This window comes from Mytilus galloprovincialis, chromosome 1 (genome assembly GCF_965363235.1).
Source record: "Mytilus galloprovincialis chromosome 1, xbMytGall1.hap1.1, whole genome shotgun sequence".
Lineage (NCBI taxonomy): Eukaryota > Metazoa > Mollusca > Bivalvia > Mytilida > Mytilidae > Mytilus > Mytilus galloprovincialis.
In genome coordinates, this window is record NC_134838.1 from 72,906,209 (window position 1) to 72,921,869 (window position 15,661).

Here is a 15,661-nt window from a genome sequence, read left to right on the forward strand (position 1 = left end):
GCGCTTCTGAGGAACCATTTTATTTCGAAAAGGAGGGGATAGTGAAAAAGGTATTCTTTTATGTATTTCCAAATTAAAGAGGACAAAAAAATATCTGAATCCAGATTTTCCCCATACCTTATAGTGTTAAATTTTGAGCAAATAATTTGATTGATAGCGTTTAAAAAACAAATATAATTTCCTGACTCAAACAAAAAGCAAAACCCAGTGAGTGAGGCTCCACCCCTTTTAAAGTATATTGGTTGCTCCCTATAGTGACTATACCATTCATCGACGTCATAAACATCTCTTCTGACAACGTTATCGTCGATGTATCGTCGATAAATTGCACAAGGATAAATTTTTAGACGTCTAAATTGATCTCGTGCAGCATTTCTGAAGAAAATAGACTTCATAAGCGAAGGGTGGTAAGTTACTTTAAAGTATTTTTCTTAAGTTCTTTGTTTTGTTGTTCAAATTTTTAAAGGGGGTAAAGGGAAGGGGTTAAAACGGATTTCATAATGCTTTTTTTTAATTTGCAGTTGACTCAACAATCAACGGGACAACTTCAGTATGGAGTGGACAGCAGAAAAAGAAGAAAAAGTACATAAAGTAGTAGCTGGGTTCAGTGAAGCAATCATTTGTGTTGCGACATTTGAATTCACATACGAACAGTGGGCAAATGTAGAAGGAGACATAAGAGCAGCTGAGGATAGGGAATCTGCCCTGATAAAGGAGTTAGGTATGTCAGTAATCTCCCTCCTCTGTCATTTCTTACACTTCTGAATGTAATGCAAAATCAAGATTGTCTCTTTTAATCATTTGAACTACTTATATTTCTCGTAACCGTCGACCAAATCCTGTCAAAATCGTATTTATACGAGTTGTTAATTTTTCAGATACTTTTCTTGAGTTGTTAGGTTGTTGTCTAATTGAAATGTACCTGGTATCGCCTTAAGGTGGCTCGGCCCTTTACCAATGCGCATATTTTAACGCATGTTTCTTACGACGAGTGCCTTGGAAACGGTCGCTTTAAGGGGTCTTCTCAAAAATAGCTTTGACGACCTTGGAACGCGGGCGTGTATGAAAGCACCCTTGACGATGTAAACAAGTGACGCTAAACGTTCTTCAAAACAGGAAATACGAACGGTCAGAAATTCATTTTTCGCATAAAAGTTTAAAAGGAGAAAAATATACATGATTTAAGCATAACATTAAAAAAAAAAAGAATATATAAATACTGACAAAGTCACATGTATGACGTCGACGGTATTTGGTGCCGCTTCGCTCCCAAAACGCATTCTCATCTTACACGGTCGCCTCTTGGGTCCGTTCGTACCATATTTTGAATTCACTTAAATACCAGTTGAATTAAATAATGTCGTGGATATTTATTTTTGAAAATGTTTTGCCAATGACGCAATGATTAACTGTAAACAAATGATAGCGATGTAAACAACTTCATGTCATCGTACAGCTTTCAAAAACAGGTAAACTTGTGACCCGTATCAGAGACATATATGTGTATATATGTCTCTGCCCGTATAGTATGGTTTAAAACATCGGGGCGGGTTTGTTATCATGATATATATAATCCGTTTGGCGTTTTATAACAGTTTGTTTCTGTCATAAATATATTTAAAACTTGAAATATCTTTATTTCCAAGTATTTTTAGGAGTTTATTCCCGAGTATGCGATATATTTTTCCACTGCAAAATTTTGATAATTATAGTTATACCAAAACAAATTTGAACATGTCAATTTTCTAACAGACTTAATACTTAACATTTTCATTTAAAGATATGTTTACCTGCACGAAAATCATCTGATAATTTTTCTCGTATCACAATTCCATGATTTCCGGAACACTAGACTTAGTCCTATAATCTAAGACATCGGGACCAATGTTTTCTATTTTTATGATACTTTTCTATTACTTATTTTGTGAATTGTTATTTTGTTGATTTGCAATTTTCTGTTGTATCTATCAATATATCAACCGAGTTCATATTAAAAAAAAAAGAAATATCAGCATTAAAACTAAAATAATTGAATCAGAGCACTGAATGTTATTAAAATAGACTAATGGATCCAGCAACGATCAATCGGGCGGATCCAGCCATTTTAAAAGGGGGTTCCCAACTCAGGACAAAAAGGGGGTGTTCCAACTATATTTCCCCATTCAAAGGCATTGATCGTCCAAAAAAGGGGGAACCCGGAACCCTCCCCCTGGATCCATCACTGTCAAAAGTAACCGGGACTGGCCTAGTATTCCGACCTTATATATCGGTCTATGATATAATTCCTAAATACTGCATGCTTTGCGGAGAACCGCAAAATTTTTGGTTTCACCATGTCGGGATTTTGCTAGGACATACACCCGCATCGTGCCGGGCAGTCTCAAACACTACTAAAGACTTTATATATATAAAAAAAAATCTATACTACTACTAGGTTCAGGAAAAGTTTGGATTGTAATTTAAAAGCTACTCCCTGAAGAACGCTATATTAGCCGGTGATGTTGGCAAACTTTAACTTTAATCTTAATTTTTGAAATGCTTTTTTAAAAGGTAAGCTAATAAGGAAAGTTCTTGATTAAAACAAAATTAATGATCACAAATATAGTTGAGTGATGTCAATGCGGCAAAAAATGTGAATGACAATTTTGTTTGTGAACACTGATTTGATCTTACCGTGGCAAAGAAATGCATAACTAATCATCGATCTATGCGTGATGATAAAAGGAGATAATGTTTTTTTTATTTATAATATTGAATTTTAAATATGAACTTTGGTGGATAGTTGTTTCATTGGCAATCATACCACATCTGCTTATTTTCATATCGTATGGTTAACATAGAAATATGACTAATCTGACAGATGACCCCTTGATTATACAGGGTGTTCAAACAGCTGGATGTATACATACGAAGCCTCGTAGGGTAAAAAGGGGGAATTTTGCCTACACGTGCACCAAGCGTAATTGTCCATTCGTTTTTTTTTTTTTTTATCCCTTATGAAAAGAGAAACATTGCTGCAACCTTGCGGCAATCTTTTTAGTTCGCCAGAAGACCTGAAAGTTGTTCACCAGTGTTCGCCGCTAGCAGCGACCTTTTGGCAAACATATGTAAAAGTTTGCCGCAAGGTTGCCGCAAACTCTTAACTTTCTTAAATTTGAAAGAACTTTGTAAACAAACTTTAAAGGAGTCCTAAAGTTTGCTGGAACTTCACCGCAAACTTTATAGCATACTGAGCATGTTCCCTGCACTAAAATCAGACTTCCTGCTTCTTTGAATTTGAAATAGGACGGAGTTTTTAATGTTGGTGTTTTCATGTTAAAAGTAAATGAATGTTTTATATGATAGATGTCTGAGTTATATATGATTCAATTAGTTCCTGGAACAGGCCATGCATCATTGATCATCTCTTTGTAAGTTAATTTAGACAGTTTTTGCATGTTAATTTGCTTTTATTGGTACAAAAATTATGTCAAAGAACCCCCATTTTGAAATAACGATTGTGTTACACTCTTATTGCTCTTAGAGAAATATCATTACAGTTGTAATCTTAAACTTTGTGGATATTAATGATGTTTTGCAGGAAAGGTCTTCAAAACAATTTGTAATTCTATATTGTTTAATCACATTTGTCAGATTTATATTTTAGATATGATATTTTATGCTTAATGTTGTAATGCCTTAATCATGTTAATCCCAGTTTCTTTATAATTGGCCTTATAAAGACAGATCTGTTCTTGATTTTTTCATACATATGAATCTGTTAAGAAATTAATCAGCTCATTCTGAATTATGCACGGAGTAAATTAATAAATATACATGTACCTACATTGTTTTTATTGTGGTCACAACTTTTATTTCTCTCTTTCACATTTCTTCAAAAATGTTATTTGATCAGAAGGTGAGCAGATAAATATCAGTTATTGGTCATAATAATTAATTTTGATCCACATGCATGACATGTGCATCATTTTGAATAAGACGTACAGTTTTGAAAAAAAATTAAATGTAAAGGTAGTCATAGGGCATCATTATCACTTGATTTGCCAGAAGATCACCGCAAACTAAATAAGGCTTTCAAAGTTTGCCGGAAGTTCACCGCAAAAATTACCAGAAGTTCGCCACAAACTATGTAAGGCTATCAGAGTTCGCCAGAGGTTCACCACAAATATTCGCCAGAAGTTCACCACAAACTATATAAGGCTATCAAACTTTGCGGCAAGTCTGCCGCAACCTTCATTTGCATGGTAAAAAGTCGCGGTGAAGTTGCCGCAAACTATTTGCAGCAACCTAACCGCAGTGTTTGCGGCAGATCTGCCGCAACAGTTCGCCAGAAGGCTGATTTTTCAGTAAGGGATGGCAGTCCATATATCTAGCTCCCGTCTTACTTTGCATAACTTTCATAATTGATACTTATCTGCATGTTCTCATCCGTATTATGCTTGAAATACTTGCCAGTGATCATTCAGTATGCACAACTTTAATTTTCATTATGTGCAGTCATATAAAAAAAACGTAATTTCTGGGACTTTTATTTGTTTGACTATGTGGTATATCAGTTTATAGTAATTGTTGAAGTCCGTACGGGGACATAATTGTTATTTTCTATGTAAATTGGTCTCTGGTGAAGAGTTGCCTCATAAACAATGACACCCCATCTTCCTATTTTTATACCCTACACAAGGAAGTGGCGCAGGGTATAACATTTTTGACCAGTCCGTCCGTCCATCAGCCAGTTTATCAGTCCTGTTTCTTGTCATCACAACTCCTCTCAAACCGCCCAACAAAATTTCAGGAAAACTTTTTAGATAATAAGGACATACTATGCAGATGTGCATATCGACAGGAAATTATGATTCAAACTTTTTCTAGGAGTTATGCCCCTTTGAACTTATTTGCTTCATTATACTACTGCAAGTTTGTCATCGAATCTCCTCTCAAACCGCACAATAGAATTTTATGAAACCTTTTTAGATAAGGACATACTATTTAGATATACATATTTTTTTTCTAGGAGTAAGGCCCCTTTGAACCTATTTGCTTCAATATACTACTGCAACAGTTTGTCACTGCATCTCCTCTCAAACCGCACAACAGAATTTCATAAAACCTTTTTAGATAATAAGGACATACCATGTAGATGTGCATATCGACAGGAAATTACGAATTATTTTTCTAGGAGTTATGCCCCTTTGAACTTATTTGCTGCAGTATACAACTGCAAACAGCTTGTCATCGAAACTCCTCTGAAACCACACAACAGAATTTCATGAAACTTTGTAGATAATAAGGACATACTATGTAGATGTGCATATCGACAGGAAATTATCGTGATTTAATTTTTTTTTCTTAGTTATTTTATTTCTCTAGTGGCAATGTGGGGACTGACTGCCAAAGCGGGGCTAGCTTCAGTTATTTGCAATATAATCCACCAATGAGCCCCCACCCTATGTCGGACTCTGTAACAATCATCCCATCAACCAAATATTTTGAAACATATTTAGAATTCAAGAAACAGACAAGTCCATGAAAATGAGGTTAAGTTCAGATAAACCCTGCAAGACAGACATATTTGTTATTCATTTATTATTTTGTACATAAATCACCCATTAGTTTTCTCATTTTAAATGTTTTAAATTGTTCATTTGTCATTTTGGGACCTTTAAAACCAACTATGCAGAATATGTTTTACTCATTGTTGAAGTCCATATGGTGACCTACAGGTATAGTTATTTCTGTGTTATATGGTCTCTTGTGTCTCATTTACAATCATATTACATCCTCTCATTTGATATTTTAATTTGTGATAAGACATTTAATAATCATTTCATACACCAAATATACATGAAGATGACCTATTGATTACACAATATTGACTACTACATGTACCTATTAGTATTTATTATTTTTGAGTATATGTCCGACATGCTGACGACGGACAGTCAATGGTATACCATAATATGTCCTGAAAACTGGTGTTAAAAAAAAGGCTCAACTAAATCAAATTTTTGAAACGTGATTGATTTTATTCCTCTAATTTCTATGAGATCAAATTTATAAAACATCTATTAATATAATTAATTTCAATGTACTAGTATACATGTAAGAATTGTTGCCATTTATACATCATGTACATGTACAATCATTAGCTGATCAGCTCTATATTTTCTTTATTTTTATTCTCCTTCACTGTTTTATTTATAAGAGTAGACTGATATATATGATCTGTATTCATCATTGGGACAGGTAGCTATATATATAGGTGAAGTAGGTCCTTTTGATTTGATTTTTTTAAAGGATTTTGACAGCACTAAAGCATATACATGTAGTTCCAATTTATAGTTGATCTTAGCTCCTTAAGTGGATTGTGGCAACATATATTGCATATATACATGTAGAATGTTGTTCTTAAGTTTCAGCACTTTACGCATAGTTTCCGGTTGCAAGACTAGAATATGATACTGGCTTCTCATGAAATTCTGTCAGTACTTTGCCAATAGTTTCCAAGTAAAGTTGAACATTCCAAGCTCACTCCTTCCATTTGCAATGTACATGTACAAATGTACTTGCAGCCTGAAATTAAATATCAGAGTAATTCTGTCAGAAAATCAACAATTATTGACATTCAAAAGCATATAGATGTAGACTAGTTCATAATGGTAATGTGTCCATGGGACACAGATGAGCAGCCGCTTGCATATAAAGGATGAAAAGGGTGACACCACCCAAATTTGTACTTGATCTGAGTGTTGTTGTAGTAAGCATTGCATATAAGTTTCAGAACATTTGGATGAAGCAAACTTGTGTTAAAGAAAGGAACAATATTTCAGCATTTTTTTAATTTGTAAAGGGCATATAACTCTAGAAAAGTAAAAGCGACCCCACCAAAAATTCAAACTTCATGTGTGTTTGTTGGTACAATGTAGTAAGCATATATATATGCATTAATTGTGTATTAGTTTCATAACGTTGGTAGACCTATACACCTATAGTTGTTTTAATGTCTGTGTCATTTTGGTCTTTTGTGGATAGTTGTCTTATTGGCAATCGTACCACATCTTCTTTTTTATATTATATACAATATATATGAACAGCTAAAAATCTCAAGTGACAAATACTTATGGCCGCATTCTGTACATGTTTAACCCTGATACTTTTATTACTAGACCTTAAGAAAGACATTTTTGTATACCTAACAGAATTATGGGGGGGGGGGGGGGTTAACGGTAAACAAATTGTGATTGATAAAGATGAATACTTCGTTTGCCTCCTACTGTAGGATTTATCATTTACAAATTAGGCCAATTATATCATATTCTCAAGAAAATAAAGAAGTCAATCAAACCCCAGACCTTAATAGACGGGTGGACAGGGGTAAGGAGACAGGGGAATGAGGGATCAGGGAAAAGGGGGTATCTTTGAAATATATTTTGTCTTGGGGCAAGGAGATGGAAGAATTGAAGTAAAAAGGAGGGGGGGGGGGGTTAGAGTAAAATGGGAAGGGAAATATAGTTGGGGTCAAGGAGTAGAAACTGTCCCGATGGAAGTTATGGGGTACCCCACATACATATATGACCCTAGTCCGAGATTTCTCTGACGTCCAACGGCTGTTTTGCCAGACAAGCTGGGGCTAATCTCGGACTAATATGAACCTAACTTGGCTACGAAATAAGTTATTAAAAATGATGATTAAAAAAGACTAATTCATTGACACTAACCATTGCTAACGGTAGCGTAAAAATGACAGTAGATGTCATCCCTTCCTCTTCGGCCGTTTGGACACGGATATTTTGCAAAACTGGCCAGACATGTTTACAACTTGTCTGTAAAAGGTAAAATAAACACATAAATAAGATACCAGCTATAACGATCTATAATATTAAACATGGAACAGAAATTGAGCCCGTGCAAGGTTTCAGCCGCAGTGATTTTCAACAGTAGCGAGTATTTTGAGACAACCCCCAAGTTTGTATTTTTCGTTATACTGATAACATTTGGCTGCCTAATATATCGAAATCTATGTTTTCTTATGTAATAACTCTACCTTCATCGTTGTATATTCGCCACAATGTCTGTTATGCATGTACATGGTCGTATTCATCAATATAGTATGCTGCTCGGCAATGGCGACCTGCTAAATGTGCAAGAAAATTAAAATTATACTCGTGTTGCTCTATTTAGACAAATTAAAAGAACATGGCACAACCGAAAAAGAAGATTTAGAAAGGGAAGAATATGGGTTGAAAGTTCAAGACGACACCGGTAATATATCTGACGAATTGAAAGACTTGGACGAGGCATTAGACGTGGCAGAACAGCAGATGGCATCTATAAGATCAGAACGTCAAGGTGCAACTATGAGTGCAGCAGAGCAACAAGAGGTATTAATTAGAGCAGAACATCAAGAGGAATCTTTGAGTGCACCAGAACAGCTAGAGGCATCTGCGAGTGCAGCAGAACAAGAGGAATCTATGAGAGTAGAAGAACAAAAAGAGGCATACATGAAATTAGCAGGTAATGACATAATTTTTTAATTCCATTGCCACTTGTTTTATTTTAATAGTTTTAATTCTGATTTGTTTTACACTTTAACTTCATAAACAGTTCTGTCAACGTATATTGTTCCGCCTAACAGAAGTTCCACTGCAAACTTTGTTATAAACAATGTCATAATACCTATTCCTGTTGGAACAAATATTCTATACCATTTATTCCGTTAGGAACATAATACTGTAATATTTATTCCTGTGGAAATAATATTCAAGAATATTTATTCCTTTTGGAACTTATATTATGAAGGAACTTCTATTCCGTGACAGTTCTACCTTAAAATGTCCGTGTTTTTTTGTTGATTTTTTTACTCTTACCTGAATAGTAGCATATTTTCTGTTAGTATATTTAACAAAATTGTTAAGCCGTTTCCGGTGTTTTCGTTAGAGAGTGAAAATCCTTATCATCATTGGCTGGATCTGTAAATCTTATGTTATCTTGTCAGGGTTTTTGTTGAAAATGAAAATTACAATATAGTTATATTCATGAGGGTATTTTATTTTTAGATGTTTTAGGACCAACAGAAAAATCGCCAAAGAATGCCGAATATCTTTTCCAGGTACAATACAATATTTAAGAAATAAGTCCTGGGGGTTTGAGCTATTCTGATCTGTCGTTAGTTTAATTTTTGTACTTTTTGCTTCATATTTTACCACGAGCGACATTGCTGTTCTCTATTGTTTGTATTGATTTGTGTCTTTTACTTCTTCGGGCTACAAGGGTTAATGAGGAATATAAATATGGCCGCTTATTGTTCTTCCGACCGGCAGTAAAATCGCTTGCTAAAGTGGGGCTTCCGTTTGGCTGTACGGGATGTATCAAGTACACAGCCACATCCGATCAGAATGGGGACGCTAAATCCGATGCCTTGTGTGAAGAAAGTGACATGCTCTCTGCACGCTAAGAACCCTTGCAACAACAAAAACTGTTTGAGGGTCCGTAGGTGGCCTGTTACACGTCAAAATTTCTGTCCCTATCCAAATACCATCTATTCCAATGGCAATCCAAATTTCCCCGACCATCATTCCGGATGGCCTCTTTTACAAGACCTACCTAGTATTGTATTTATTGTCAACTTGTTCTCGTTCAGAACATGCATGACATATTTGCCACTGGACGTTAAGCAACCATCAAGCAATCAATTTATTTCTTCGGCGTAGTCAGAATGCATAGTTGGTGGGATCTTGTATGCTGTCCAATATGTTTAGTATAATTCTTGTTTTGCTTTTAATGTTTGATGAGATATCTATATTTTCCCCAAAACACAATACATGTGAAAGTGTAACATGTTGTACAACTATATTATAACAATTATATATACATGTTGTGATATTTTCATAGGATACTGTCCAGAATTATAAACAGAATGGAACTATTAGCAAACAATCAAAAAAGGACAAAAAGAGGATAAAAAGAAATATTAAGAAAGACGAGAAATTAAGAGAAAAAATTGCTAAAAAAGAGGAAAAAGTTGTACAGTTGCACTTAAAGTTGGTAGATCAAATTATGAAAAGGTACAACAAGGACGTCAAAGTACAACGAAAAATAGAAGAACAGAGGAGAAAGAAGATTGACAAGATTGAGATAAAAGCTCAAAAGATGTTGGAGAAAGGTATTCATTTTATTGAAATGTAAACTTCCAGGTTTTTTTTTCCTTTATAAACGATTCTATATATGGACGCCTTTGACAGGACGAGTAGTATTTTCAAATGTCAGGACATGCTAATGATATTTGGAAAAAAAACAAGTACAAACTAGAATTTTTTATTATTTTTAATTCAACCAACATGTTTTACATGTGTAAATACGAAATATTATAATCATATAAAATCACATCTTTGCATGTTTCAATCTTATTAAAATAAGTTCGCATCACTTGCTCCTCGATTTTTTATATGTCGCCGTGTGTATAAAAAAATCGAGGAGCAAGTGAGTGATGCGAACTTATTTTAATAAAATTGTGCAAGTTTCTAAAGCGGTTATTGAATTAAAAATTGGTATGCTGTATTTTTTTTCTTCTATTGTACACTAATAAATTTTAAAAAGTACAACAAAAGCACATTAGATTGTTAAAAGTTCAGTTCCTTGTCCAGTTTCATTTTTAGTGCAATATATATTGCACTGTTTCATGTTCTTTGAATAGCAGCTTTTTCTTTATCAAACATGACTTTATGTATAATAAAACGGGATTAAATAGCTGATACCAAGTTAATACTGAACTAAATTTGAATGCAAAAATAAATAAAAAAACATTTTTGTTTATTAGTCTTTAATCAATAAGTGGTCTCATTTAATACTTTCCCTAGTTTTATATTATGATTTTAAAAATGCATGATATACTAACACTTGTGTTTACAGAAATGAAGAGGATAAAGAAAGTAGAGGCAAAAGATGAAAAGAAGAAAAAGACCCCCATTATGGTTGAAAAGGACAAAAAACATGATACAAAGAAAAGCAAAACAAAGAAAGAGACAGAGAATAATAAGGGTCAGGAGATGAAAGAGGCACGCAATAAAGATGGTGTAAAGGCTATGAAGAAAAACAAAACAAAGAAAGAGGCAAAGAAAAACAAAGATGAAAAGAAGAAAGAGTCCCAAACCATGGAAAACATTGATAATGACGGAAAGAAAAACTCAGTTTCAGCAAACATTCAGGCATTTTTACGAATCTTTTCATGCAACAAACGTCAGGAAAAGCATGAGGCTGTAGTTTGATAAATCGATCGTTTTTGTATTATACCAAACTTTTCTTTATTTTCATCACTGTGTTTTGTATTATATTAAATTTTATATATTTTTGTTATCTCTGTTTTTCATATTTTTTTTCTGAATGAGACGTCAAAATGGAATTATGCATTTATACAAAGGGTCGACACGATTGGACCTGCCTGAAGAAAGATGTAATGACATATAAGTCATATCATTTATTAATTAACTAGGATTTTAATTTTGCTACTGAAGGTCGACGGTTCTCCGGCTTCCTCCACAAATTACCACAACAACTCCGCGTATACAGGTACATAACAGGAAAACAGTAAAAGTGACGCCACAAAAAAAAAAAAAAAACGAACATGATCTGTGTTTGGTGGTAATATGCATTGTGTCTAATCTTTTTATATCTTGATTGAGGCAAAGTAAAGTTAGAATGCTGAAAAGGCATATTCAGCATTGTTTCCAAATACAAGAACATAAGGGAGCTACCATTTGATTTTTATGGGGGGGCTAGGATGAAATTTGAAAAAAATAGGCAGGACAGGAGTTTTGAGTAAAAAAAAAAGGCAGGATGAGACACTTTGCAAAAAAAAAAAGGCAGGATGACAATTTAGGTAAAAAAAGTCAGGATAAACTAATAAAAAAAAAAAAGGCAGGACCGAAAAGAGTTAAAAATAAAAAGGCAGGACAGAGATTACAACTAAAAAAAAATGCAGGACAAAATTTTTCATCCTAGCCCCCCCATAAAAATCAAATGGTAGCTCCCTAACAAGAGAAAAGTAAAAAAGGCGTCACCCAAACTCGGCCTTCATATCTGTTTTTTGGTAGTGAGAAAATGTGTTCCTGCTTCACAATATTTAGTTGAGACAAACTGATGAAAACCAATATCGGCCGACGTATGGACGGACGTACAGACGGACGCACACACGGACACAGGTAAAAACGAAACGACATCGTCGCCAATTACGTGACATGTGTTTTAAAAAGTGCGCTGTGGTGTATCACGGCTAATTAGACAACTTTCCAGCCAAATACAAATAATGTCGATGTAAGCAAGTATAGCCGCCGTACGGCCTTCAACAATGAGCAAAATCCACACTGTATAGAGACAAAAATAAAAGACTAACAAAATGCGAAACAATGTAAATGAGGAAAAAACTGCCCGTTTTATATTTATACATTATGCCTAATTATAGACTTAAAACAATATTATATATTATGGAACGCCATCACTGCCTTATAAGAAGAAACTATTACATGTTGCAAATGTTGCTTATATGATGTGAATTCTCCTTTAAATGATGTGAATTCTTCTTTACATGATGTGAAAACTTCTTTACATGATGTAAAAACTTCTTAACATGATGTAAAAACTTCATTACATGATGTGAAAACTTTTTTACGTGATGTGGTTGTTTCATTACATGATGCGAAACTTTCCTAACGTGCTGTTAAAATAAAAACCCTTGTACATGATGCGAATACTTTAGTATATGATGTAAATATTGCAGTACGTGATGCTAGAACTGCATTACGTGATGTGAACGTCGCCTAAAACCTCGGTCACACCTAACCGGATAGCACGAACGGACGTCTAATAGATGAAAATAAAAGTTGTCCGTTGACAAAATTGTTATCCATTGGGAGTCCGTTGATGTACTGACCAAACGGACGCACAAAGGACACACAACGGATATGATGCAACGTACGAGAAACGGAAACGTACCGGATAGAAGGGATGTCGGACGTACATCCAATCGAGACCAGTACTGCATAAAACGGACATGTACCGAACGGAAGCGCAGCGGATAAAACGGATGAACAAGATGATGTACGGAAAATTAAAGGCGACAATAATAATACATGTAGATTGTATATGTATTCGAAAATTTTCTGTGTAACTGGTTTGGTTTGTTCTTCAAAACGCCACCAAAGGTTAGTGTCTGGCCTGAGTAAGAGCTTATTGATAGTGAAGACGTGTCCTTACTTAGATCGATTATGAATTATTAAGAATTCATGACACTCAAGAAATCTAACATACCAATAATTGGCATTTCTGACGCGAAATTTTCAATTTATCCGTTTCAGATATGTTCATCATCCGTTATTACGTCCGGTAGAAGTCAGTTTCACATTCGCCCAACATCCGTTTTATCCGATAAACCTCCGGTAGAATTCCGTTTTTGAAGTTGTATACCAGACCTCCAACGGCTGTATAAGGGAAACGAAAAGGACGAGTACCGTACAAAACGGACGCCTATCGGTCGTTAAACGGACACTTTATCCATTGGATGTGCTCAAAATTTTCCACCAGACAGAACGGACGCCGACGGATAAAACGTACGCTTAACGGACATGCAACGGATATGGACGGACGCCTAATGGATAAGAACGGACGTCAAACGGACATTAACGGATTGTAAAAAAAGTTATCCGTTAGGCGTCCGTTCGAGCTATCCGATAAGTGTGACCGAGGCTTTACAAAGTAAGTGAGACAATTGTACATGTACTGTATAATACATGTAAGTAGCTTCTGGATGTATGAGAATTATTTTAGAATATTTTTTGGTAGGGGTTAATTTGCCAACAATGCTTTTTGAAAGTTCTATTTTTATATAAAATTCACTTAAATTAGGTTTTATATTTATATACATATTTTCAAAAAATTACTTATTTTATACTTAAAATTTTTTTTTAAATATGACACGGCCATACTTATATAAGCTCTAAAAAATTGAGAACAACACGTTTAATAATTTCATGCGTTCGAAGCGCTTTTCTGGATTTACCTTCATTAGGAACGCACAGATCCGAACATTTGATATCCGAAGATGTATAAGTAACAAAAAGGTTGAAGAGCTATATAACAAAAATGCCTAAAATAAACAGCCAAATTCATCTAAAGTCAACTTTGCCTGAGGGAGTTGAAACCTTAGTTTCTTAATAATTTCAAAAATTATAAACGGACAATTTTCAAAAAACGTTTGTTAATGCCCGCGTCACACTGTCCCGATTTTTACACCGATGGCAACACGATAATGGAAATGTTCAAAATCGGGACTGATCGTATCCAGATCGGGCTATTCGTAGTGCCATCTTTAACCATCGTAGAACCATCGGCCACTTTTTCTAGCCTTCGGGGACAACTTCGGGAAGGGTTCTAAATTTTTTAACATGTTAAAAAATCCCCGAAGGTGCGTCCGATGTTGAGGGTTCGTATTGAGTTCGTATCACCATCCTCACCATCGAAATGACACCGGGAATGCATCTTTGCACATCGTATTGCATTCGTGTTTCCATCGTTTCCATCGGGCAGTTTTGACATTACGATGTCTACACGAATGAATCACGAAGATACCCGAAGGTCTTACGATGGCCACACAACTTCGTGAAGACCTCGTAATCCCGTCGTGTTGCCATCTTATAAAAGTACGAAGGCTACAAGATGGAACTACGACGGCAATAAATCCAGCTAAATGTAAGTTAATTTTCGCGCTAAAATACATATAAAGTGCCATGCGCGATATGCACTGGTCAGTCTAATACGACAGTTAAGAAAGACGTTCACAAAACATGGAGCTCATATCATATGATTCTATGAGAACAAGAAAGGCGACAGCGTTGTTTCTATTAATTCAAATGGAACAAGAAGAGCAAGTAAAATATTATTTTTTTCAATTTTTCATATCAAGTTTAAACATAATGAAAATCATAAACGCGCCTCGTACACAAACACTGCAGGTACACGTATATAGGGAAACCAACTTTTTCCACTTTATTCTGATTTTTTATGTATCGTCTAAGTTGTTGTCACACGAATGTTTACTCCATAACCATTTTGTTTTCTATGTCATATTTTGCCGCATTTGTTGCTTTCCCCAAATCCTTCCTTTTGTCTATATTATTATGATATTCTCCTGGAAAGAGCTCATTTTGAATAAAAGGGATCAACGAACCCATCATCTTACCTTTAAGATAGATCAGTAAACATTGGCATAATTATGGGTGATTATTCAGACTAGTGCACACATTTTACAGTTCAAACCAGGCAATGCCGAGCGTGGCATCCCCTCGTATGTAACATATTGGGGACAAATATGGACACTATTTGTATATGACACATGCAGAAAATGGTAAATTGAATATGCATATTTGATACATAAACTATTTTTTTAGAAATCAACCAAAACATTCAGTAACTGGAAATACCTTTAATATTGTCTATAGAACCAGCAGGTAAAAAAATGAGCAACCAATTTGCTGTGTATTATTCTATTTCAAAGAGAAAAAAACAACTCCGTCTGCATGACCTTGACCTTTGGCCTTGAACGTAAAAAATGTCAGATCATTACAAGAAGGAACAATATACCAAATGTGGTTAAAATCTTTTGAAGCATATTGGT

The 15,661-nt window shown here is 34.8% G+C and overlaps 1 protein-coding gene and 1 long non-coding RNA gene across 2 annotated transcripts; one reads left to right on the forward strand and one right to left on the reverse strand.

Annotated features, from left to right (window-relative positions):
* The first annotated feature begins 284 nt into the window (after positions 1-284).
* LOC143080379 (uncharacterized) lies at positions 285-11,349 on the forward strand. Its single transcript, XM_076256596.1, has 6 exons — positions 285-407; positions 522-721; positions 8,179-8,511; positions 9,054-9,106; positions 9,889-10,159; positions 10,906-11,349. The coding sequence occupies exons 2-6, from the start codon at positions 553-555 to the stop codon at positions 11,259-11,261; spliced, it is 1,182 nt and encodes a 393-aa protein (XP_076112711.1). The 5' UTR covers positions 285-407; positions 522-552; the 3' UTR covers positions 11,262-11,349.
* Positions 6,003-8,130, reverse strand: LOC143083268 (uncharacterized). The gene is made up of 2 exons (XR_012980608.1): positions 8,042-8,130; positions 6,003-6,570 (listed from the first exon to the last, which is right to left on the reverse strand). It is a non-coding gene; the product is annotated as an uncharacterized LOC143083268 (long non-coding RNA).
* Positions 11,350-15,661: the final 4,312 nt, after the last annotated feature.